General features: G+C 38.1%; 1 protein-coding gene across 3 annotated transcripts in view; it reads right to left on the bottom strand.

Moving 5' to 3' along the window:
- The window catches only part of LOC149287398 (mineralocorticoid receptor-like), a 146,965-nt gene that overhangs the window by 42,586 nt on the left and 77,017 nt on the right, over nucleotides 1-27,362 (bottom strand). For 2 of the 3 annotated variants that reach the window (XM_089492947.1, XM_089492948.1), the window contains exon 2: nucleotides 15,832-15,971. In XM_089492947.1, coding sequence (XP_089349073.1) covers nucleotides 15,832-15,971 — 140 coding nt within the window. Of the gene's footprint in view, nucleotides 1-15,819; nucleotides 15,972-27,362 lie in introns of all 3 variants that reach the window. The other variant, XM_089492946.1, reaches the window with a different exon arrangement.

Raw genomic sequence — 27,362 nt, 5'->3', positions numbered from 1 at the left:
TGCTCATTTATTCTAGACTTCACTTTTGGTGTACATATTCAGACACGCAATATTCTGCGTGTGGTAACATGTACATTTACACACATACATACATATTTATGGTATGCTTTATGATTTTGTGTTCTAGGCAGAATAAGTAGAGTATAATACTTATTTTTTGTATATTCTTACTGCATTTCCATTATTATGTTACACAGTTGCATGGAAATGAGCAGAGACGTCACGGTGCACTGCTAAATGACATTTGATTGAATAGTCTGTGTGTGGGTGGAAAAAGCGTTTTTTACTTTCCCCCCTCTGCTTCGTAGCAGATTGTCTTAAAAAAAGGGGATTCTGTCAGTCAGGCCAGTAAATAGAGCTGTAAAGTCCCCTTAAGCACAGCCTGTATTGTAGATTGTGATTTAGAAACTTAAACGTAGCAGTTTAAATTTCCCAACAGATTTTTTGTTGCTTCAAGCTAGCTAATTGCATTATTATTTCAGGACATTTTAATTTACAGAACAGAAGGGCATTGACAACAGTTGGTGGATAACAGCCACTGACATACAACATTTATTTTGCATATTATATTTTTGTTATTTCGTAGATCACAGGGTGGGTATGAGGCCTCTTATAAGATGAATGGGCAGGAAATGAACTTATTAAAAATGTGAACAGGGTACTGTGAAAAATGCCACATAGCACTGTGAAAAAGCATTCTGGTATCTCATCCCCGCTAGCGCTGATACCTCATAAGACAGCTTAATATCCGGGTAGTACACAGTGTAAGCCTCGTGATAATACAAACTATCAATTTCATGCCGCACTTGGCTAGGAACTATGTTTATTCATACTTATTCCACCTCTGAGGAAGCCAACTAGTCGGCGAAACGCGACAGGTGTCTCAAACTCTGTACTAAATTGCTATGCCACTTTATGAAAGTTTTTATGATATATAAATAGTGCATGCATTTGTATGCCAACAAATTTAGATTATATTAAACTATTTTTAATAAATTCAGTTCCTTCTCATTCATCTTATAAGATTGCTCATCCTCACCCTTTGATCTATTGATTATCCATGATTGTGGTATGTGTTTGGAGGACTCACCAGGATATTAGTAGCAGTAACAATATTATTTGGTCTAAAGGTACATGATATGTTTTTATTTTATTCTAAAGCAAATAGTAGGCCATTTTAAATTCCAACAACAAAAAACTTTTCTTTGCCTTACATGGCAAGAACAACATTAATACAAAAGATTTTCTGTCTGAATGTCAGAAAATTCACAACTTTTCACATTTTTAAAAGACTGATATCTTAAACTTTTCAGGACCAGCTAAAAATTTTTTACCTTTAAACCCTGTTATACTACATTACAAGTTTTGGAGAGGAAATGACATGACTTGTTTGGTGCAGGGTGGCATGGAGCATGGTTACTAACTAGACATGGCCTACTAGCAGGAATGGCTCTAGTGGTATGCGTGGAGGCCAGGGCATCTTGACCTTTGCGGGGCACCCAACTGGCAAAACATCATGTATCTGCTGTCAAAGAAAACACAGAGAATGCGAGAGCTCTGTTGTTTCTCATGATGACTTTCAGGGGTGTTGCTAGGTTCTAAAAGGCTCTGGGATAGAGCCAAATAATAACTCTGGGGTGTTCTATGCTCAATTGAGATGCGGTTCCTTGCTCGTCTACTTTTGTAACTAAATGACGCAAAAGCTCTCATTCCTAATACTGTTGAATGTCCAAACCTTTCCACAAGATGATTATTGAATTCCGTAAAAGTTTTGCTGGGGAAACATAAATGCCATGTGACACAAAAGCAGACATTGATAAGTTATTGCCAAAGAAACTGATATTTTCTGAGTTTTATGTCATTAAGCCTTCAGAAGAAACAATAAAACTGCTAATGTTAATTAGCTTAACATACTAGAGGGGTCAATTAATTTGTGTTCCTGTAACAGCACCTTTAATTATCCCACCTTTGTCAAGTTTAACGCATTTCAAGTTTTCTTCATGCAAGTTTTTGGAAAAGAAAGTCCATTCTTCTCTGTAAATTTGCTTTTTAAAGTATATCCTCATACGAGGTACTAGATCATAGAGTAGGAGTAAATTAAATTCACAATAGCTGTAATACTTCAAGAAGCTGTCAGTAAACAGTCTACTGACTTTTTTTTCCTTAGGGACCCCAGATTCCGATAAGGAACCAGTTTTCTTGCTTTTCTCATTTCCAGACCATCAGTAATGATGTGCGTTATCTTGGGAGTTCTAAAATACATTTACCCAATAGAAGTATGCATTAATTTTGTAACGATAAAAGTGTTTATTCTGCCTATTACAAAGATACATCTGATTTCTGCGTATGGTAAATGCGACATCTAAATATGCAATTGTAGTGATGCAATGCTGTCAAGACCATAAAAATAAATAAATATCCGAGTTTGTATTGAGATGGCTCCTGATTTAATGGAAGTAGCTGATACGGGTTTTACAAGACTATACGCAACATGGCCAAAATTAAATTACTTTGCGCGGCTATAGAAAGTTCTGTGTCATGATTTGGTGTGTGATCAAAAAATGGTGTGTGAAAACGTTATAGCTACGTTTTACTTTTGTAAGAGTGTTTTTAAAATTGTTAGTATATAAATCATAAAATAAATATACATTCCACAATGTAGAAAAATGCTTAGAAAACATTTAGACCATACGTGGTTGGTAATTTTTTTTTTAATTCTCATTTTAACACAGCTCTTAGAGTTACTGAGATATTGCCACTAGATCAGGCATGTGCCCTGTGTGCCCTCTGGCTAGTGATATATGTATATGTCAATTTACCAAGAGTCAAAAGGATTGCAAATTGTAAGCCAGCAAGAACAGCGCTCCCTACAACTTTTGTACCAGTATTTCTCAATGTGTGTATGTGTATTGTGTATTCATTCTCCCTATTGTAATAAATAAAACGTAATGTAAATTCGAATGATCCGACAAAAAACCCTCTGTGTTGATTTCTCGCAAGTCCTGGCTGCAATTAAGAAATCATTTTCAATGGGATGATTAGATCTGAAAAAAACAAGAAAATCTAACAGCACTTTGCACAAAAACGCTTGATATATATAAACGGTATGTATAAATGAATCTAGAATTAAAAGGGTCGGCCTGTCCTGCTCTTCATTTTGTTAATGGAAAGTTTAATGACTACATACATTCTGTATATTTTAATATAGGCATGGACCACAGTGCCTTTCCTGTGAATCATGGGGCTAGTAGTCCAATAACTAATAATAATAATAAGAGGGATGCTGTCCCTAGACAACCCGAATCATATGCCTGTTGGATCATTTCTTAATACAGTGTACACCAGACAGGCCAAAAGTATTGATTTAAGTTTCGTTGCAGCTGCGTGACGCATCTCTGAGCAGCGCTCGCTGTCTAGTTTTCTCAGCCTCTGCGACTGAGCTGAGGTCACATTCAGGTATTCCAGATGGCAGGATACCGTTCTCTGCTGGTTTCCAAATCGCATTTGACAGAACAGAGATGATGATTAACAACTGGATTTCATTTGCATGCTACACATTTAGAGAGTCTGTGGAGGAAAGGCATGCAAAAAAAAAAAGCAGTGCACGCAGACATATTATATAATAAAAAGAAACTGAACTGTATTTGACCTTTGAAACCCCAGTCGGGCTAACACTTAAAACATTTCACTTTTAGTACTAGATCCACACTTGTCTATAATCAGTCTGCAGTAGATTATACGGCATGCTGTAGGCAAAAAGTTGTGTCAATTAAATGGATTGCAACGCTATAACATAATGCTACGTAATTCTGCCAATGCTTTTTAGACGGTGAGGGGAATTAAAAACATTATATATCTAAATTTTAAGGAAGCTATTCAAAGAATTCAAAGAATTTTAGACTAAAGAACCTGAGTTGGAGGGGTAAAACTGGAAGGGATATACTAGAACGCCCACATGCTCCTGACCTCTCCAGGAATTATCTTAATTTTAACATCCTTACCTTCAAAATTCACACAAATATCCAAGGACCTAATTCGGCTCCATATTTCACACACATGGATTTACCAAATTTCAACGGATGGCATTAACACAATCTCTTGTTGCAAAACACCGTTTCCAAAGTACAGAACAAGAACTTAGAACCCCCAAAACCATACTACCAGATCAATCATATGCAGTGCCAATCCTTGAACACTCTAGATGGTTTATATTGGAAGACTTCAACACTGGGATTGATGACACCCTATACAAACTTGGGTAGGACCTCCTCAACTATATACAATTTTATAGAAATTGTTGCTATCTTTACCCACAGAAAAGGTCATACTGTTCCATTCTAGACTAGAATTGTCATCAGTAACTGTAAATCCAGTAGTATGGTCAGACCCCCACTCCATACACTGTATCACAATGGGCTAGACCCGACTTAGAACCTGGTCAAACATCGCTCATTAAAAAAGGAGGGTGACACCATTGCATGCAGCATCAAATATGGATCTAAGAGAACTTGAAGGGCAGCTCTTTAGTCCGACTCTACAAAAAAACAAAAACGTGAGAGACACCGTATACACCGAGGGCATAGCACCAACACGCATGCACATCAAAACTCACAACAATGCACCTTGTGGATTGCTAGGTTGCCACAGTGTATGATCTACCTTTACAAATGTGGAAATAGGGGAAGGTAAAAGAACCATGCAAAAGTTGTACCCCACTATGAAATAAAATCTGCCTTCTTTTATCTGAGCCAGCATACAACACCTAATGATACAACACCGCGTGAAGATATGACAACATGAATCTAAGCATTTGTGTCCTTTCATCCAGATCAGTGCTTCTCAACCCTCTCCAGTAATTTCTGTGTTCCTGATTGCTGATTCAGATTGCTTTGGACTCTGCTGCTTTTCTGGTACCCTGACTTGGCTTACTCCTGGACTCCGCTTATCTCTGGCTTCCTGACCTGGCTTGTTAGTTTGACCCTTCTTATCTCCGGGCTCCCTGACTTGGATTGTGTTTTTGGATTACGTCTCACTCCGGCTTCCTGACCTTCTGGATTATTTGTGGTACTTCGGATGTCCTGAACCTCACCTACAGAGACTCCTATCATTCTCAGTGCACACGTGCTTGTGGCTAGACGTAGTAAGGTCTGCCTCATCTCCAGACCTTTTCTATTGTACCACGTTTAAGAAAGTGTTTCAATCCTGGCACCTGGGCTTCACTTCAGAACTGTAAGCACCCTAACACAGCTCTTTTATCAGGGATTCAGTCAACTCATCTGACCATCAGGGAACCTTCATTTATATGTCTGTTTATACATCTGCAAAGTATTCTTAGAAGGAGAAAAGCACTATAAAAATCGGCAATATATAATTATTTGTAATAAACAATAATACCCATAATAATTTCCTTATCTTAATTATGTAACCGATTGTTGTTTTGTTGCCAAAGAAAAGATAACCAAAAGGCATAGAAACCTTTGGCTTTAGAGGAGAAGTAGCTAATTTAGCTGTTGTGGAAAAATAATTACCATAGGGCACAGCTAGCGTCCTAACAGAGAAGTACTGGGAGTATGGTTAGTTGTACATTGGACAGCTCCTTACTGGTTACCCATCATGTAGAATTATGTAAAACATAAGCTTTATTAAACAAGCCCATGTTGATTCTGTTAAATATTATCAATGCAATAAAGCCTTACCAGTGAGATCATCATACACTGGGTTGCAACCCAAATTTTTACCCACGTTTGATTCACTTCTTAAATTTAGAATACAAAAGTAACTGATATTTTTTATAGTGGGTTTTGCCTTTCCAGAAAAACAGCATTTTTAGTAAAATATACCCAGAAAAGCCTGCTTTTTCCCCCCATCGTTCCTTTCAATACAAATAGAGCATGCTATTCAACAGGAATGGCTGACCTTATTTTGTGTTTTTTTTTATAAAGTGAATTATTGATTAAAACATTACAGACTTGGCTGAGCACTGCAGCAATGATTACTGCTTATAAATGGACCTGTTCAAACTTATTGAGGGTTTCATTGTTTCTCTGCAAAAAACATTTAAGACAGTTATTTTAAGCCCACAGAAACATATGTATATGTGTTTAATGTGTACGTATCTATCAGAAATATGAAAGTCTAATTTTCCCTTTGTGCTATGATCATATATGCTGCCATTTGGAAAAGGTATATGGTGGACAGGGCATGCACTAGGGTTTCTGGCATCCTAGCCAGTTACCTAGTCTGTCTATATTCAACCATCTCTGATGGTGGGATATGGGATAAGCATTGACCAGCTTTAATTTAACACTCAAAATGTCACTGTTCCACAAAAAAGTCTATACATTACAAAAGTGTTAAACTATATGTTAACTTGGATCATTTAAAAGATATTATGCAAAAGCTCTTAATCGTCACTTGATTGCATGTTTACATGCCTATGTACAAAATGTGTAAGGTTTCACTTTTTTCTTCAAGTCGAATTTTTTGGTTTAACTGGTTATTATTGGGGAGATCTCACTGGGCCAATATTTCATGCCAGTGCCTTTTTTTTCAATTGATACAAATACTTAGTCAATTAATTTGGAAATTATTATTTTATTATTAAGTAAGGATTGTATGCCGAAAAAATGGCAAAATAGACCGGGCAAGAGGACAATCTGGAATCTTCACTGAACCTTTTAACAGTGGTTGTATTGTTACATACTCAGTTTTACATTGCATTATATAATGATACATGGGATATGGTAGTAACTGCATTATTCTCTCAGTATGACAAATGTATATTGTTGGCATATATTCTGTACAACAACTGGGGTCCATAATAGATGATGTTCTGACAACTAGATGAAGTCAAACGATTCACATAAATGAGATAGTGACCTATCAGAGTCAGAGGATTAGCATATGGAAAGTGCAGTTAATCCGTATGACCTCAGTGCACAGTTTCCAGAAAGATCGCACCTGTTCTAAACCGGCAAGTGTCAGGAATACAACATACTGTATCGAAGTCACTTGGAAAAAAAGGTACCTCCTTGTGTTAAAATATAAAACTTCACACTGCTGTCAATATGATAACAACCATCAATATAAAATGATCTGAACTGATTTTAGGAAAAAAACTGCTAGAACTGGTTTTGACAAACCTTAGAAAACTTGTAATGCTGGTGCAGAACACCAACTTTCCCACTGTCACGTCACAACATGACAAACTATAGGTCTTAAAGAAGCACAACTAGGATCATCTAATGTAAAAAATACACAATATAATATAAAAAGGAAAGATACACAAGCTGGCTGACATTCTCTACCATTAACATCACTAACGTTTTGTGGAATTTAACAGCTGTAATAGTTAAGGAAGTAGAAAAACAAAATGTATTTATTATCATCAGATTTCATCTTGTCAGATATGCTTGTTTATAAAACATCATGGATGGATGTTGAGGGTTAACCGACAGAAAGTGTCACTTCCTGATGGCCTATGGGGTTGACATTTGGACGGTTAACAGATTAGGTTTCAAAAAGACAGTGTTACATAAACGACGATCCAGAATGTCTTGGGGGCTAGAAATAGAACCTCAACTGACAAGGAAACTCCCTGATGGCGTTCCAGTATAAGACACTAAAAAACTTACATTGTTAGGTAGTTATGGTTTTGTAATCTTGTTCTGCAGTGTAAATATTCAATGTAACAAAAATAAAAAAAAAGTGTCTGGAAATGTATAGAATAGTTTAAAAGAAAAAATATATATATAAACAGACAAATATAAAAATATACATATGCCCATGTGGGTATCGAGAAAGTAAATTATTGTGTCCTGCACTGTATATTAAAAAGTACACAGTGACCAAGGAACAGGTCATACAAAAGGCCAGGGCTTTAAGGCAGGGCCAAAGAAGCATCCTCCTAGGGCCCTTGAATTCCTTGGTGGTTTAAAGGAGGCTACCTGTAGGTCCAACAGCCGATGTGTTATTGTTTCAGTGCCCCCCCGCCCCCCCCCAAGGAGATGCCTACCCATCAAAGCATAAAGGGTTGAGATAAAATGGACAAGTATAGGTAAGGAAGTGGAGGAGTACTTGTGATGAGGTGAAGGGAGATGGATTAACATTCAAGGGCTGTAAGAATACCACGCGCATGGTGGCTTTAGTTAAACCAGTGGGAATGGAGAGCCCACAGGCATAGGATTGCCTAAGGATTCATCAACCCAAAAGTAAGTTTGAGTGGTATATAGGTGGAACAGTCTCCCAGTAGAAGTAGTAGAGGTTAACAGTGCGAGGAAATGTAAACATGTATGGGACTGATTAAGGTTTACATCAGTAAAAAAAATGGCAGACTAGATCTGCCATCAAATTCTATGTTTTCACGGGGAAAAAAAGAACATGTAAATTTAACGCTACTGCATCTATGCTTGCATTATAACCCCTGCATTGCACAATCAAAGTCAACAAATCCATAATCTTCTCTTTATCTTTCCCCTTTTTGAAGGCTTTGCATAAACATGGGATTATGATGTTACGTTACAAAGCTTCTCTTATGGGAGAAATCACAAGTGTCTGTTTTCAGATTACCACAACAACATTAAACAAGAGTGTTTTCCCCTAATTAGACAAATGACAAGCTGCTATTAGTTAGATGCATGCCCCAGATGATCACAAAATGGCATAAATCACATACTTAATTCTCCAAGGAGGACTTCATGGCAATTTGTTTTCACCGAGAATTTTTTTTTTTTAACCATATAAGTAATGTGAGTTGTAATACATTGACTTATAAAATGAACTTGGGAGAAATGGGCAAACCCTTATCTTTGAAATTACAACTATGATACAAAGTAGATAAATAGAAGCAATATATGAGGTTGGCTAATTGAAAAAAAATTCTCCATTGCAATCTCACAGTGAACTGGCTAGTAATTCAAGGGGAGATGAAGTGACTACAATTGTGCTGTATGCAAGTACAGTAAAACTGAAGAAAAACTAGGAGATATTTTATGGACACTGAATCTAACAATTTCAGATATCTTAAAAATTAATGTATGTAATATTGTGTTTCTTTTTTATTTTTACAATAACTGCTCTAATCCTAAAAATGCCCAAAGATCCTACCGCTTTCTCCATTAAATTCTTGCTGAAAACGTCACTTGCCCTCAGTTGGGTAAACTGAAGTTCATGGTAATTGGAACGAGGGAGAGAAAGAAGAAAGACAGAATGGAGTATAAAACATTCTAAGGAGATAGTTAACAGTGCTGGACTAGTGAGTTAGGTTGGTCCTGGCACTTTAAAGCCGGGACACCACAAGCACATGGTCGCAAAATAAAGGTAGATGGAAGGTACTGAATTGGGCACAGATTTCTCCTCCAACCACCTTCAATGCAACACCTCACCATCGCATACACAAGAAAGACAAGATTATTGCAGGAATAATCAAACTGTGACAATGTTGTTCCTAGTGGGGGCTTTTAGTAGCTAATTAAAAAACATGATGAATAACAGGTATGTTTTCATTAACAAATATATATATCTAATGAGGGATTCTTAAAATGCTAATAGCTAATGGTTACATTCTGTTTATTAATTGTACTTAGAAAGCACTTTAAAGATTGCTGTAGCTAGGCATTTTTTTTTGCTCCAAGTCACTTGCCTGGTACAGAGATACCCATTAAAATGCCAACTAAACACATATTAATGGAAAGTTTAATCAATACATGAAGAACAGGCCTGGGATTCAAACCATTTTAAAAACACAATTACCTAAGTTAATACACGACACAGTGTATATTAAGAATATTAGTAATTAAGGGGACACTCACTTCCCTTTTAACCCCCTATATGCCACTCTGCCTCCAGAAATGCCTTATACCCCTATATGCCACGCTTGCATATAGGGGGTTAAAAGGCATTTCATGGGACAGAGTGGCATATAAGGGGGTATAAGGCATTTCTGGAGGTGCTGGGTCATAGAAGCTACGGCGGAAGTAGAAGCGGCAGCAGGGGGTTTCTGCGTTCATCGAGACAACGTTCGCCGGCTGGCAGAGAATTCCCTGCAGCGCTGCGGGGAATTCTCTTCTCTGGCAGTCGGGGAAGGTATGCGCGATGCGCGCAGACAACCTCCGCTGCTGCTGGCACTTTCGCCGGCGCTCGGTGTAAGTGCCTGCAGCAGCTGAGCTTACCAGACAGGAGTATCCAGGTCCCCTGCAGCGCTGCGGGGGATCTGGATCTTAGTCTCATAGTCAGACCTCATTTGAGGTCTGATTAGAAGATGACATTGATTATAAGACGAGGGGCATTTTTCAGAGCATTTGCTCTGAAAAATACCCCACGTCTTATAACTGAGCAAATACGGTATTTGTCTTAACCCTGGCCAGTCCTTTTGTGGGTCCTGGTACATCACTTTTGAAACCATCCAAGGTGCTTATAGAGTAGTCTTGAGAGTGTGGTAGACTGAGCACCAATATACAATAATACTATTACATACAATGACATATAATGATGCCGCCTATGTGTCATATTAAATCAAGTAGGGCAAATGATGTTAACATGTTCAAGTCTTAATCAAAGATACCTAGAGTGGGCCAATTACTAATAAATAAATTAACATTACCTAAAATCATAAAAATTGTCCAACTGTCCAATAATAAAATAGGCTGCGATATTTCCTTTGTTATGTTGACAGCCCTGTCTTCCCGTAAAGAAGTCAACTCATGATCAAAGTACCAGGTGCCTGATGTTCTCCTAAGCCATTACACTTCCCATACTGTTTTCCATCTTAATCCATCTCGGTGCATTTAAAAAAAAAAAGCAAAAAAAAAGCATATAAAATACCGTATTTGCTCGATTATAGACGACCTCCCAAAATCAAAATATTAATTTAGGAAAAAAACAAAAAGCTTGAATATAAGACTACCCCATAGGAAAAGACGTAAATATTAATTCCTGTAAACTATTTTTTCATATTTAATAAAAGCTATGATTGAGAAAAATATATATATATTTTTTCATTTCCTTTTATTTGCCACTCTGCCCCCAGAAATGCCTTATACCTCCCTATTTGCCACTCTGTGCCATGATATGCCTTTTAACCCCCTATATGCCCCTCTGCCCAATGATATGCCTTATAGTGGCATATAGGGGGTTAAAAGGCATATCATGGGGCTGAGTGGCATATAGGGGGTTAAAATGCATTTCTGGAGGTATATATATATATATATATATATATATATATATATATAACTGCTAACAGCAATCACACTCCTATCAAGCCAAGGCAGCCAGTACATGCTGGAACCTGGGGATGATAGTAGTGGGATTACAGCCTCCCTATGCCATGCTACCACCACCACCACCCTTACACATCCATGCTATCACACACACACTCATTCACAAACATTTAAATACTCATTCATTCCATTAATCACACATACTTCACACATTAATCACAAAAACCCTCCCCCACCCCCTTACCTGAACTGCAGATCTCCCACTCGCAGACTTCTGCAGGGGACCGGCTGTGCGAGCAACTTCTCTGGCCCCGCCCCCAGAGGAAGGAGGGGGGAGGTAGAGTTATGTGAGGACTGTGCTAGCTTCCTGTTCTCCTGCTGCTAATAGCAGAGATTCTGCTTGCGACCAAAGCACCGGTAAGCAGCATGGCCCCAGCAGAATTTTTTTTGAGGTCTGATTAGAAGACGACCTCGATTATAAGACGAGGGGTATTATCTGTCTGTCCATAAATACTCTAAATATATTAAAGTATTGAACGTTGAATTGAAAAAATGACCAGACTATTTGCTTGATCGGAATTTGAGATTAAAACCTCTTTTCTTATTGTTAAGAACAATTAAGAACCTTACTATTGTTTTGTTTGTAATATGGAATTGACACTGCACCTACCGTTGTATTCTAAACTTGAGAACAAAATGTTTGAAAATGTAAATAAAATAAGAAAAAAAATATATTTGTTTTGAGACAAATTATGAGGCATATTAAGCCAAGACAACCTGGGTTTGTGTTTTATTTGCTGGAAGCTTCGACCGCTTTGCATGCTCTGTGAACTGTACATGCAAATAAAGGACTGAGATGGGTAGAGCATTGTGAGAAATACCTTGACAACTCACTTAGCTGTCCACATAGCACGGGTAGAGCACACTGCAATTTCATACAATCGTCCATACATTGTAGGTTACCCACTGGATACCCTGCAGTGTCCTTAATATTAAGATGAACGTATATTTATTGTTTTGCTCGCTTTGGCTTCCTGTCTTTTCATTGGGTCTCACACACGCAATGGATGGTGCCAGGATTATGGACATCTGGTGTTTGAAGGAAAAATTACACTGATTTGTTTACACAAAGGCCTCTGTCTCAGCAATGGTAAGCCATGTAAAAAGCAAATGCCTGCCCAAAGAAGAATCACACTGATAAGAAGAAAGGTTTCATACTAAGCACGCTAAACAAAAGTTAGAAAATCATAATTCAAAGTCAGTGTAACTTTCCAGGTTTTTTATCCTATTTGTTAAGAATACCCATTGGCAGATCATCCTAGAAGACAAAAGAGCAACATCTGCATCTAAAAATGTGCAAAGACTACCACTGAGAAACCACACAAGAGTGTAAGAGTATATGTCAGGACCCTACCGGTCCTCGGCCATGTGTCCGTCGGGTCTCAACCCGTCGGCGACGGAGGTCCTCACCCGGCGGAGTCCCCGCCGAGCAGCTACATCCTCGGCCGCACGGCATCTCCGTGCCGCGTCCCTGGTCTCCGTTGCGGCGGCAGCCGCACGCGACAGACGCCAGGACTAGCAGTGTGGCGGGGGGGCGGGTCCTGCGGTCCCAGACCGCTGCTGGCAGCCAGGGGGGGTGTGTCCTGCAGTCCCACACCTCTACTGACAGCCAGGGGAGGCGTGTCCTGCGGTCTAACCGCAGAGGGGAGGGATTAGGGACTAATTGACAGCCACAGAGAGAGGAGGGGTTAGAGGAGGAGTAACAATTAGGCGGGCTATTTAAACCTGCAACCCTGTACCTTCGGTACTTGGTTGTTCAAGTTCCCTACCGGATTCCTATACCCTGTTGCTGTTTCTGCTCTATTTGGATTATACGGACTTTTGACCCTCGGCTGGATTTCTGGACTTTGTTTTTGGATTACCCTTGTTGTACTGCGAACCTTCTGATTCGATTACATGGACTTTTGACCCTTGGCTATATACTGGACTATGTGTGTTGGATTACCCTTTACTTCACTCCCTTGCACCCGGTGTCTCTCTGCGCTGCGCTCCGATCCCAACTCAGCCTTGACAGTATAAAGTGCGTTGCATTTCTCATCCTGTATTCTAAACTGAATTTGTAATGTAAGTAACAAGTCTACTATCAATACTGGAGAGAATTTCTTTTAACTCGGATTATAGTTTTTGGTTCATAAAGACTCTCTCAATTTGTAATGTAATTCCTATGTAAATTGTATGCCTGTAACCACTGCAGATAAAATAGTTTCAAGTAACTCAATTTAGGCAAGTATAAATATTAAACTTTATGAACAACTTTATAATATAAACCCTATTTGTTTTACTGAGGGTTTTAAGAAAATCTGGCCATTATTAGCCCTTAAAATAAAATGGCTCTATAACTTAGTTAGTGATAACAATTAGTAGTAGATAAGGCCAGATTTCATTTTTTTAATTTTGTCGGAGAGGAGGAAGAATGAGAATAGCATACTTAATAACTGTATTTCATTGAAATTGACATCCCAATGATCTTCTGGCTCAAAGGTAAACCACAAGACTAGATCAATTTTAATTACAATGCCCTTTAAACTATTCTGATGTTTAAAACGATCATATTTGTCTTTATCCACAAAACTTCTATGATACAAGGTTTTACTATTTTAGTGAAAAAACACATATGCATTATTTTAATTAAAATGGACCTGTAACAAAAAAAGATGTAATACTAATCAATGAAGCATACACGCTGTTTAAACAGTTAAGCAATCTTCAAGATACATGCATTAAGTCTAATTATTGAACAATTCTACTATCAAATGCACTAAAATTCATAACTAGTTATTAAGTATTAAATTCACCTGAAGGTCAATCAATATATCTTGTTAGGATAAAATGGATATTATTCTGGTAAAAAAGTGGCCTAAGTTCCTTTTTTGAAAGATATGAATTTTTGTGCATTAAACTTGCAACCACCCATTTTCACTACTGGATAAACACACAGATGTACACACACACCGAGATAAGCCCCAGTGGCATCAGCAGGTACATTGGCCAGATGATGTAAGACGCTTTAGCCGGCTGATTTTTCTCTTGGACAGTTTACTGAAATTATCCAGATGGAATGAACTCAACAAAGTCCAGTGAACTGGAACATCAACTGCACAACAACATGCCCATTTGGTAAATCAACAAGTTAGTGTTTTGTGATATAGTAATACTTGAAACAGTTTCCACAAATAATAATAAAAAAAATCATACACAGCGATAGTAAATTTCATTTCCATGGCAACCAGTTGCTTGTACTTTTGTACTTTTCATACATTTCAGATAAACTAATTTGTTTCATGGACAAGGATAACATTTGCATAAAAATTGGATATGTTTCCTTGGCTCCTTGGAAAATGAGGAAATACCAAATCAATGAAATGCTTCAAATCACACTTTCTCATTCAATTTTCCCTGACGTGTGAAGGTTTTCATCTGTTTAATATGATTCACTATATGGTTTGAGCCCTCTTTCACACAATCAATTAAAATGAAGTGAAAGGGATGGCAGTCCTTTCCTGCTCTAATGTAGAGCTAAGGTGTAAGGGCTCACTTCACATTTTACACTTAATTATGAAAATGACATTGAGAGGGCTACAGATTGACTTTGAACGCTATAGATGCCAGAGATCCACCCCACTTTAACTTTAATTTTTAAGTGCAAAATTACACCCCCTATTTAAGAGGTTAAAAATATCAAGCGCATACTGAGGTAAGTGAAATGAACTAGCATAGTGATTCCAGGCTAAAATGGCATATACCAAAAGAATGACTAGGAGAGATTATATTCAGAGAGAAAAAAGACAAAAAGTTTCAGACGTTATCATTAAAAATCTTCTTATTAATATATCTGAGGTTAAAAACTACCGTAGTAGTTACATGTCCAATGACATTTAGGTGCCACATGGTAGAAGCAGTGCAATCACCATAACTCCACTTTCACCATATTGTACCAGAAAGGCTCTTTCTATTCCAACGTATTTGCAATTGAGGATGTGTTCAAAACCTGAAAATAATATCCCTCTTAAATTATGAATGTTGTCATTTGGATCTAGATCAGGTATAGTTCCTTAAGAACATTGCCAATATATTATTTTGAGTGCCATTTTGTGTGAATGTCATACAATTGTTTTGTGCAATAAACTGTACCAACATTTGTTCAGGCTCTTAAAACTGTAATTGCTTGAGGGACCTGTAATGATTAAGCATATGGATAATTGGTTTGGCTGACTTAGTAGCCCTAGCAGTAAGTAGTACAGTTCAGTAAGGTAGTAATGCACCTCCCAAGTATGCATTCTATCCTAACTGATAAAATGAAACAATATTCCAAGCAGCTATACAGAATTATACTCAGAAGTGGATATACAATACTGATATTTTTAACTTTATTTAACATAAAGCTGTATTTGGGGAAATACATTCTACGTAAGAAGAAACATGTAGCTGGATAATAGATGAATGAGACAAGTTAACATTTTAACTTAAATATACACAATCACGCCAAACCAACAATTACAGAACACCACAAACAGTAAGAAGGTAGTAAAAAGTATTCACCCACTTGAACATTTACCTTCCACTGCTCTTTTGAAGAAGACTTTGCAGCTCCCACAGGTGACTACTCCATAGTGACAACCAGAGGCCTCGTCCCCACAAACGAGACATACTTTGGAAGGTCGTGATGATCCAGTTGACATGCTCCTTAATGCAGAGCTAAAGAAGCAACATGCAAAAGAGTTATTATTCCTTGTATGTAAAAAAAAAAAAAAAACCCCTCCAAAAAAATTAATTATTATTGGATTTCTTGGTTATAACACTGGAATAATACAATGATCTGCCGTGTTAAGCAGTATTAACGTTTATCATAAATCAGAAAAAACCCAACATTTATGATAAATCAGTCTACATATTCAGACCTCGATACTAGACGTGCAGGTAATTACATAACATTAAAGGATGATTTAGTCTTTGAAAAAGTGAATGATATGCTGTTCAATTACAATGATTAACAGCTCATTGACAAAAGCTGCTATTTTGTGATCCGTGATATACATCACTCGCTATACTCAGTGTTAAAATGTTGCGAGTTAGTACGGATAGCTTCTAGGAAATGAAGATAAAAAGAGGGGTAATGGGCATTCTTGTCTTGTTCCACTTCGTATTCACACTCAGTCCGAGTATGAACCTGGTGGTCTTCCCCTTTGTTTATATATTGGAGCTGGGAGTAGATAAAGCTCACACTGAGAAAGCAGATGGAGCCTCCTCTGGTAATCTGAAAGGTTTCCAGGTATGTCCTATCACCTCAACAGAATTCAACACAATTGACCAATTTATTTTTTCATTTATTGGGTTATTAGTAAGTGAAACAAAAAAAGAGATTATTATGGACTTCCCCTTCTTTTAATTCTACAAAATGTAACCTTTTGAGTGAAAGGGGAATACTGGAATATGTAGGTTTCCAATGTTACTGCACACCCCTCTGGCACATAAATTGTTAAAAGTGCTGCTACTTTAACTTCAAATTCAGTCAGTCTGTTCAAGAAAGCTGTTTCTTGCTTGGCGCAGATACACAGATGGCTTGAAATGAAATTCTCTTACATCAAGTCCACAGCATGCTGTCAGACAAATTCCAAATCACTTTACTTGACCATATCCACCAACAGCGCAAGAAGCAAACCTGGCCCAAACTCAACAGTAGTCAAGGCTACACAAGAAGGTGATCACACAACTGAGATATATTTGAAAAGATAAAGGGCTTAATGCTACCTGAACCCTGTAAACTGAAATTCTAGAGTAAAACATGCAATGCAGTAAAAAAAACCAAAAACATGTATAGTATATTCACTTCTGAAATGATTAGAGCTTTACATTCAGAATAATTAATGCTTTTCTTTTAAAGCTGCTGCTTTAATAATTCTAGAATGCTTTGAAATGTCAACATAACTTTTAATTAAATCTGTGTATTGTATAATATATAAGGGGAAATGTAAAAGTATTTTCCACTAATGGTGAGAATTGCAGTCAGAGGAATTTCTACTGCATGTTGTAATTTTAAGGGGTGGCCTGTTTAATAGAGTCTCGGCAAGTTATTATGATTGTGTTGGTTATTTATGCTAATGCTAAAAAAATGTTACTTTTCTGTTGTATGTAAGGCCATTTTGTGGTATTTTTACGTATATATGTCTGTATCTTTTTGGGAAGCACCTTTGGGACTCAAACCTGCAAACCTGCAGACCTGATGTTGTAGAACAGAGCTCTAAATACAATTTGAATTCTGTTTTTTTTTGGCATAGAAACCTTCAAATAATAATAATAAATGTAATGTAATACTAGTCTGCAGATCCACATGCAACAAGACCGCCAATAACGCCAGATAGTATTCAGCCGACATTTTACAAGGTGATTTGTCACTTGGTCTACAACGCCATAAACATTACTTTACAGCAAGACATACTGACCCATCATGGGCACTCACATGCGCGTGCACACACATACACACAACACTCTCAATGCTGCTGCTCAACCACAGCCATCCAAGTAACAAAGGTGCCCTCCTGTCATGTAACAAACCCTCATTACATAAAGCTGTGAAATAAGCCTGCTTCACCTTTGAGAATCAACTCGTTTAGTCTAGTGGATTATCATACGAAAATGTCATCACATAAACATAAAATTAGCTGTAGGATTACATTTATTAGCTGTCAAAAGGGGGGGATGATTACCGTCTGGAAATGGAAGAGTCATTTCTTCAAGACAGCAATTATTCTTCTAACTGAATCAGTGAGAGAGATTGTAAGATTTAAATACAAAGACCCTGGATACTTCCCGTCTCAAACGTCCCACTGTGCCGTGCTGCAGCTTCTGATTGCATAATATAAATAAATGATAATGATAAGAAATGGTGATAATGATGATAATAACATAAAACGTAAACAGTCCCCCTGAATATTTTTATGGACTAATCGCTTTGCATCACTGAGCGTTACCCTTAAAATGCTGCTTAGTGTTCAGGAGCCTGTTGTACCTTAGGAGACTTTGGGTCATTGTCGGAATTGCTTAACAAGCAGAGGTATATAGTAAAACAAAACCATTCTTTCTGTTTTGGTTTTAGCTGTAAATATTTAGGGATCTGTTGGGATGAGGCTCGCCAGTGGAGGCTGCAAAGCAGGTCTGGAGCCACCACCCTTCAAAACAAAAGACACAGCAGCTCAAGGTCATGCTAGCCTCCTTGCGTGAGATCATTTGTATTATCTTCCTTCTGCTTCTCTAATTATTATTTTTTTTAAAGTTTGGGTATAATCCTGGTGAAATACAGTATGATTATATATATTATAGAACACATTGAGATCGCTGGGCAATGGCGTCAGCTCATAATTAAACTGATGCCTTTTCTAAAATTTCACTTCAAAAATCAGTCTGATCTGGATATGAGACACATTCATTAAAAATAAATATAAAAAATTCTAGCCAATAAAATTAATAAAGTTGTGAGGAAAGACTTGCCATGGGCTAGGTTTGTTAGGAAGAATGGAAAATGATTTTAATATCCAAATATACTTAAATTCAACTAAAAGAATGATAAAGGCAAATGTCTTTCCAAAGGCAATACAAGGTAACATAGGGTCATATCCCATCACATGAAAGAAATAAAGGGTAACATTGGTTAATAACAAAAATATATATACTTTCTTTGCAGTCTTAGAGCTGTGAACAACAGAGTTGCCTATAAAATGTAAGACATATCCATCCTAAACCAAAGTTATTGGAATATACACTGGTGTAAGTATCTTTAACATATCAAGTAATGATAATTCTAATGTAATGTAATGTAATGCTAAAACAAAAATCACATGTGCAATAAGCATAGGTTCTACTACTGTATAGGAAGCTTAAGTCGTCACTTGAGTCTTCAGTTGGTTTTCCTACTAAAGAACAATTAGACCAATTCTATAATTATACCCATCGTGTGTGATATTGACCTCAATAGTTTGCTAAAGGTCCATAAAACCTAAAGTTACCTTCTACAAAAGTTACCTTCTTCACAAAAGAAATAATGAGCTATCAGAAAATAAGTACTTGTCACCAAAATCCAGGTCCACCAATCACACATCTATCCAAAGGCTCTCTTAGAAGTTGACAACAAAGTTCAAGCCCGCAGAAAGTGTACATTTAGGTGTATAATTATTGCTTGTGAACAAGCTTGGTGGGTAGGTTAGCATTTGTAACACATTTTACCAACAAACCCTATGATTTTATATTGATTGTTCTCTGCAATCAAATAAGGAGCTGATTTATCTACCGTGTAGAGCTGATGGACAATCATTGCAGATATCAATCAGAGGCAGAATGTGGTATTTCTCAGTGCAATTTTCACCTATTAATTGCCTAGCACTGGGTTTTTGAAAGTGCCACACAGGAACATTTTGCAGCAAAGGAGAGAATGTACGACTTAGACCTGTTTTACCCATGGATACAAGCATAGGAGATCCTCACCTGCCAAGCAAACAGGAACGAAAAAAAGCAGCCATCTTGAAAGAATGCAAACATTATCCAATTTCCTCAGTTCTATACCCACATCTTTTTATTGCTATATATATATATATATATATATATATATATATATATATATATATATATATATATATATATATATATCACTACTTAAATCTCTGCCAAAGCCCTGGTCATTAATACAAAAGGTAAAAAATTAAAACCGGGAGGCAGCTTACAACCTCATACCTAGAAAAAGGCAATAACATCTGGTCTCTACTGGCTACAGTCCATTGGCAACCTTTTATTCTCCCTAACATTCAAAACTTTCTCAAACACAAGAAGGTTCTATTATGCAACAGTTTTATGCCACAACAGCAACACTATTGTAGTTTGGGGATAATTATGTATACATAGCTTCAAGAAAATAAATATACAAAAACATTATACAGTATCTAGGTAACATTACACAACTGGAAAAAGTGCTCCTAATCATAATCATTTATACGCGAGCTACGGAAAATAAATATTTTAGCTTGATGCTTTAGAAAGCATCATCATGTATCACGCGTGACATTACATATCACAAATACACACAGGGGCAGAACAGAGTAAAGTGGGTTCAAATGTTCAGTCTTACTATTCAGTTCATTTTTTTAATGACCCAATTGAGTTCCGTCCTGACCAGTATCCTGCTTGCAGAGGTTGCTGGCAAATATGTACTCCTAACTTATGTGTAAAACGGTTCTACCCAAGGTGATACATGATGTCATATCACATAACATATTTTGATTACACTATGACATCACAATGTTGCACACATTATTTTGCCTAATGGAGGGATAAATGTAAACCAGCTGTCGCATAGGACATATCCACCAAATTTTCCAGTGGTTTAGAGAGGCCTAATTTGCTTTGTGGTTAAAGCATTCATATTCACTGTTATGCCTTTGAAGGTTGAGTGTGAACTATTTTTTTTACTGTTTTGTATATAAACGTATCCTTTCTAAATGGTTTTCTACTTTAACACCATCTAAAGCAACAGACTTCCGGTACATTTGGCTTCATGTCACTACAAGTGACATTAGAATGACTCCGAATTCCAGCTTTGAGTATTTTTGGTGTTCAGGATTAGTTAGTTTGCATCTTTTCTCATCAAATTGTGACAACACGCAATTATTCCAATATGCATCCAACGCGCGCATTAAATGTCAAAGGTCCAACAGATTACTCCAGCAGCAAACTGCCGCCTCTGGATCATTGCTAAGGAATATGCTAACATAGTATGGGGTTTCCTTTTTTAAATGCAAACATAATATGTATAATTAATATTTGATAATCACATTTTAGCTAGAGATAAAAAAATGACCATGGGACCTGAGTTATGAACAACTGTCAGAGTGAGTAAGGGCACAATAATTGGTCATTTTGCATTCTGCAAATGTAAGGTTTAAGGTTATGTAACAAGATTTCACTAATGACTGGTCACAGCTGTTGGGTTCTCTGTTCATTCAACCAAATTCACTGTAGTGCACTGTTAAATATATATATATATATATATATATATATACATACATACATTATTTATATATAGTCATATTATATTACAGTAAATTGGGCTCAGTTATTACCAAATTTATTTATTTCTGTAAAAGTAAGGAGTATACAGTTAAGTATACAGTATCTATGGAAAATAATTGTATCCAAGTTCAATTGTTTGTATTAACTAATCCCTTGCTATTTTCAAATATGTTTTATTGAAACATCTCCAACATCATGTTTGCACTAAAATATACTACTTATACATTAAAACATGCTGTATCCCAGCTGTTATGTAAGTAGCTGGGCAGGAAGCATCATCTCGGCTAGTTTCATTCACGCTAAATGCTGATGAATGAATCTCTGGCTCCAGTGACGTATCCTGCAAAGCCGGGGAGGGGCAGATCGCCCTCTTGGGTATTCAGACCACCTCCCGTGTGCTGCTACTCAATTGGCCGGATACAAGGGAGATCTCTGATCTCCACAGCTTATCTAGCTATGACCCCAAAGTGTCACTTGTGCTCTATGCTGTCCCTCTCCATTGTTGATCAGTAGCCTGGAGTACAAGGAGGTTGGGGATACTTCAGTATATAAATGAAATTGTAGCTATGACAACATTTTTCTCTGTTTGAGTGCTTGAGAGCTGCTCCTGATTACCCCAAGACATGGGTGTGTTAACAGCATTTGTTTTCAATCTGGCATGTCGCCAACATGCGATGCATGCCAACACAGATCGCTGGCTACATCTGCACTAAGTTTAAAAAAAATCACTAATAATTTTATGTGAAAGGTATGCGAGGAATGGAGTGACGACGTTTTTATTAACAGACCACGGACTGAGAAAAGAGAGAGTATTAGAAAGTTAGGGTTCAAGAGGTGATGGTTAACGCACAAATTACATTTGACGTAACCTGGACTCTCGTCCAAGTTTACTGAGCCTTCAGCTCCTGCCTCATGATGCAATAGAAAGAATTACCAGCATATCATGGCACGATACAGCTTGAACGGGAAAACAGGTCACACAACAACTCAGGATTTAGAGCCTTAAACAGCTCCTAAACGATCATGGAGATATGGAAGACCAAGGAATCTGCCCAAAGACATTGTGAATATGATAAGGACTATCAGACACTGCAATACTTAAGCACGAACTACCAGTCCGGTTACTTTGTATCATTCACATTCTAACAGAGGGTAAAAAGTAAATTCTTTTTTAATAAATTTTCAATATTATATAATGCATATATCAATGTAACCTTGAGAAGGTCAGAGGAAGATTAGTAGCATACTGTGAATAGAAAGATACAATATACACACATTCATACACACACACTTATACTATATATGTATATACTCATACGCAGATTTCTATGAATGTTTTCTTTAAGCGGTTTTGTATTTACTGTAATGGTTTCAATCCCATATGGTAACCATGATCTGTTATGATGTGTTTAGCAAGCACCCACTGATAAGAATAATAAATAACAGGGTAATAACTCTTGGTCAATCAACTTACACTTAACCCTTTACACTGCTGGCTCTAAAAGGGTTCACAGTGCTGATTTCACAAGAATAAACTAACCAAGAACGTGGGCAATAAATAAAATAAAAAAAAAACTGGTCAGTGAATAAAAAGTTTTCATTTGCATTGGTAAAAAAAATGTTTGGTCCCAATACGCAACCTTCCTCACAAACGCATTTAATTTTTTTTTTACACAAATATTGTGTGCCACAAAACAAGATGCAGTCCTTGGAATACCCTTCCTCGCTCACACTACTACACAGTATACACTGTGGTTGGTAAGGTTGAAAGTAGGCAGAAATCTAACCTTCTAAGATATCTGTATTTGCAGTGGTCCAGAAGGATGCAAACAAAAGCCCCTTTTAAGCGTGTACCAATTAAACCCTGACCGGAAAGGTAACAAAACTCCATAACTCCAAGGGCAGTCGGAATAATCCCAACCTGGATTTCCATATACACATTAAGTGGATCTTTGCTTTGTATCTCTGTGGTGTTTGTATTTAGGGAATTAGGGGCTAAACTGTAAAAATGTAACCGGATAAAAATTGTGATGGAACATAGAGAGCTTAAAAGACTAGATCATACAATACCTTACTAAAGGGAGTAACTACTCACACATCCAACTTCATTATTTTGGTGGCAAGACAGGAAAATGCTGTTACTTGCAAATTCTAAAGGTGTCTAATGCACTTATGTCTTACTTTAAAATCGTGGAAAAGGGAAAATCATTTCTCAAGGATGACTATAACATCCAGAGAAGGTTGAAAATGCCTTTGTTTAGGTAGTTAACATTTTATTTGGCATATTTGGAATCATTGTGAAAGTATGCATGCTCCAAAAAAGCACAGGGGGAATAAAAAGCCAAATGCATCAGTTATACATTCCGATCTAGTATTGATTAACACGCTTATATATATATAGGTGATCTCCTTAAGCCCATGCAATGCACAGTAATAACCAATATATATATATATATATATATATATATATATAAATATAACCAAATATTAATCTGTGTGTTCCGTGAGTACATTGCATGACTCACCTAACTTTTTGAAACTTGCTATATAATTAATTTATATACTTTCTTTTTCACCTTATCATTTGTTTCACCATTTTGCCAGTTACTCAGACGGTTCACTGTGACTGAATTCTTATTGTTGTTGAGGATCATAAATATGAACATATTCAAAATTAGATAAACAAGTTTAGAATTTGTTTAGCATCCTGGCACCGGTCATTGGACACGATTGCCATGCAGCAAAAAAAAAAGCTTAAATAACTATACTTTTAGTGATTGATGCCTACAGTAAAGACTCCTGTTGCAATGTCAGGCATGTAACAGATTTTGAAATTATAAGATCAGCTAGAAATTCTTATTTCCACTGGACAGAAAAGAAAAAAAAATATCATTGCTTTAGATCTGACTGATCAGTGAGTGGTGGCTGAGTGTGTGAGTGTAAAGCCCCCCTGGACTTTAAAGTGTTAAAAAAAACATATTTCCCCACATAAAGAGACACTTAATCGATGATGAAATGGGGTAGCCACCCCATCCATGTTGTATTTATTCTGGGTTTGGCATGATTACCAAGAGTCTATATCAGAGAGGATGAAGCAGCATCTACAGACTTTTTCACTCTTTCAGTCTTAATTCTGAAGCACAGTGACAATTAACACTACTGTTCATATATATAGATATGATCTGCTTATGCCAATGCAAAATATATTATATATAATATAAATATATAACCAAATATCAATCCATGTGCACTGCTGGGAGCAGGGGTATGTACAAAGACATCTTAATGAGCCTCTACCACTGTAAACGTCACCTTCTGTATCAGAGGGGATGAAGCAGCATCTATAGACAAATTCCTATAGAAGAATGTAACAGTTTCCCAAGATTATTTTCAGTCGTAATTCTGAAATACAGTAGCAGTCTTCACAAAATCTAGCTGTTTAAATTCTACGCCATGTATCCATCCCTATTCCTCATTCGTCATGGATGTGCAGGGCTCTCTGGATAATGTTGAGCACATTCAGTGATACGCAGTTGTATTTGATTGCAGGTTAATCAGAGAAATTATTGGGTAAGGGTTATGGTCCATGAGGAGTAAGTCCTTGTTCTGTCTTCTGAGCATAGTTACTCTAGACCAAGGGAGTTACCACATTATAACAAATACTTACATATGATTAGCTGCTGCTGCAATGCGATCAATGGGAGTGCTACTGTGCATTTGCAAGAAGTTTACATACTAATGCTTCCTGCTTTCAGAAGAGGCAACCAAGAGATGACTTATATGAGACAAAGTGTCATTTTCTAACTCAAGTAACTAAAAATGGCTGCTCCAGTTTGTCTGCCATCACACTTATTGGAAACCATGCAAAACAATTTTGGGAATTGGACTGTTCCTTCAATGTGTTTGCTACCAAGATTCCAACATATACACCAGAAGACGGAAACATACACCGTTGTGTGCTTGCACAAAAACACAATGTAACACAGATCCTTTCTGTAAAGTGTGTGTTTAGGCGGGTGTTTTAAGTTTTAATGAAGTATCGGTAACCAATGAAGCCTGCTCTGCATTACAACAACAACAAAAAAGACTTCTCATCAGATAACCCCTCTATTGTGTCAAACACATAGCAACATAATGGAGAGGTTTGCTCAGAATAACACACATCAAGTTGCGTTGTAAAGTTGCGCTGTCATGCTTTCTGAAATCTTACTTGTAGTATAAACCGCGTCTTCACAGATCTGTTGAAGCCTGCCTTTCTGCCACGAAAGCTTGATGCCACACACAGTGCTTTTTTACATAGTTTAAGGACTATTTTAATATGGCTGAGCACATACGTGCCAATGCAGATAATTCACACCATGTCTGTGTTATGCCCTAATGTTGTGCTGGTGCTATTTTTACAGAAATAAGCTTTTCCAAATTCCCAAGGTTCTACAAGTTCAATTCAACGACCAGCCTACAATCTAGACTTCACTAGTAAGCAATTCCACTCCCAAGGCACAAATCCAAAAAAAATATTTTTTAACTGCTCAGATGCACCTACACCGTATCTCATAATAACCCAGCATGTGCTGATTCTACGCCTAAACCACTGTGCGTCTGATAACATCAAAGCGAACTTCTAATTGATGTTGGTGCAGCTGAAACCCATTATAGCCAATGTGATACAGCGAGCATAGTGCAAGTACTTTTCTGTCTGCTGGTGTTTGTTGATGCTGACATCTCGTAACCGACTTGTAAACATCAGCTTGTGTTGATTTTATACCTAATAATTTGTATCAACCAATAAACGTAAGCTCTAAAGAAATAACATATTTACATTTGTCAAAGTGAAAATTATGTGAGGCATCCCTATGGCAATGAATATGAATAATAAAGTCCTATTTCAGTGGCACCTAACCTAGCTTGAATAAGCCTGCCTGGCACATCGGCAAATGCCCGGTGGGCTGCTAGCCTACATCACTGGATACCCACCCAATTTGCCGCACCAATGCCAGTCCGTCCCTGAGCTAAGGAGTAGTGGGTTTTGGGTTTTGGAGTTTATGTGTTGGCATGCACGTGGTTAACATGCCACTGGTATACTTTTGTTTGCCTATCATGTAGGGCTGAAACAACGAATCGATAAAATCGATAATAATCGATAACGGAAATCGTTGTCGACGATTTCCGTTATCGATTAATCGAGTGATCAATTCGTTGTTGGAGCACTCGGCTCCTTTTACTTACCTCCGCGAGCGTTCCCCGCTTCCGCTACACGCGCCTTCTTTTAGTTGCGGTTCGCTCTGTGCGAGTGGCTCCGTTCGCACAGAGCGGTTCGCTCTGTGCGAGTGGCTCCGTTCGCACAGAGCGGTTCGCTCTGTGCGAGTGGCTCCGTTCGCACAGAGCGGTTCGCTCTGTGCGAGTGGCTCCGTTCGCACAGAGCGGTTCGCTCTGTGCGAGTGGCTCCGTTCGCACAGAGCGATTCGCTCTGTGCGAGTGGCTCCGTTCGCACAGAGCGGTTCGCTCTGTGCGAGTGGCTCCATTCGCACAGAGCGGTTCGCTCTGTGCGAGTGGCTCCATTCGCACAGAGCGGTTCGCTCTGTGCGAGTGGCTCCATTCGCACAGAGCGATTCGCGGGGGTGGGGGTGGGGTTTCAGGGGATGCAGGGCAGAGTGGGGGTGGGGGGGGCAGGCCAGGGTAGGAGACTGAGTGCAGGGCAGGGTGGGGATGCAGGGCAGGGTGTGAGTGTGGGGGCAGGGCAGGAGACTGGGTGCAGGGCAGAGTGGGGGTGGGGGTGCAGGGCAGAGTTGGAGACTGGGTGCAGGGCAGAGTGTGAGTGTGGGTGCAGAGCAGAGTGGGTGCAGGGTGTGAGTGTGGGGGCAGGGCAGAATGTGGGGGCAGGGCTGGGTGCAGGGCAGAGTTGGAGACTGGGTGCAGGGGCACAGTGCAAAGTGCCAGGGCTGGGTGCAAAGTGCCAGGGCTGGGTGCAAAGTGCCAGGGCTGGGTGCAAAGTTCTGGGTGCAAAGTGCCAGGGCTGGGTGCAAAGTGCTGGGT

Source organism: Sceloporus occidentalis, unplaced genomic scaffold (genome assembly GCF_023333645.1).
Source record: "Sceloporus occidentalis isolate IW3139 unplaced genomic scaffold, rSceOcc1.0.p SCAF_61, whole genome shotgun sequence".
In the NCBI taxonomy this organism is placed as follows: Eukaryota; Metazoa; Chordata; class Lepidosauria; order Squamata; family Phrynosomatidae; genus Sceloporus; species Sceloporus occidentalis.
Note: the sequence above shows the minus strand (reverse complement) of the source record. Positions and strands in the feature narration are given on the sequence as shown.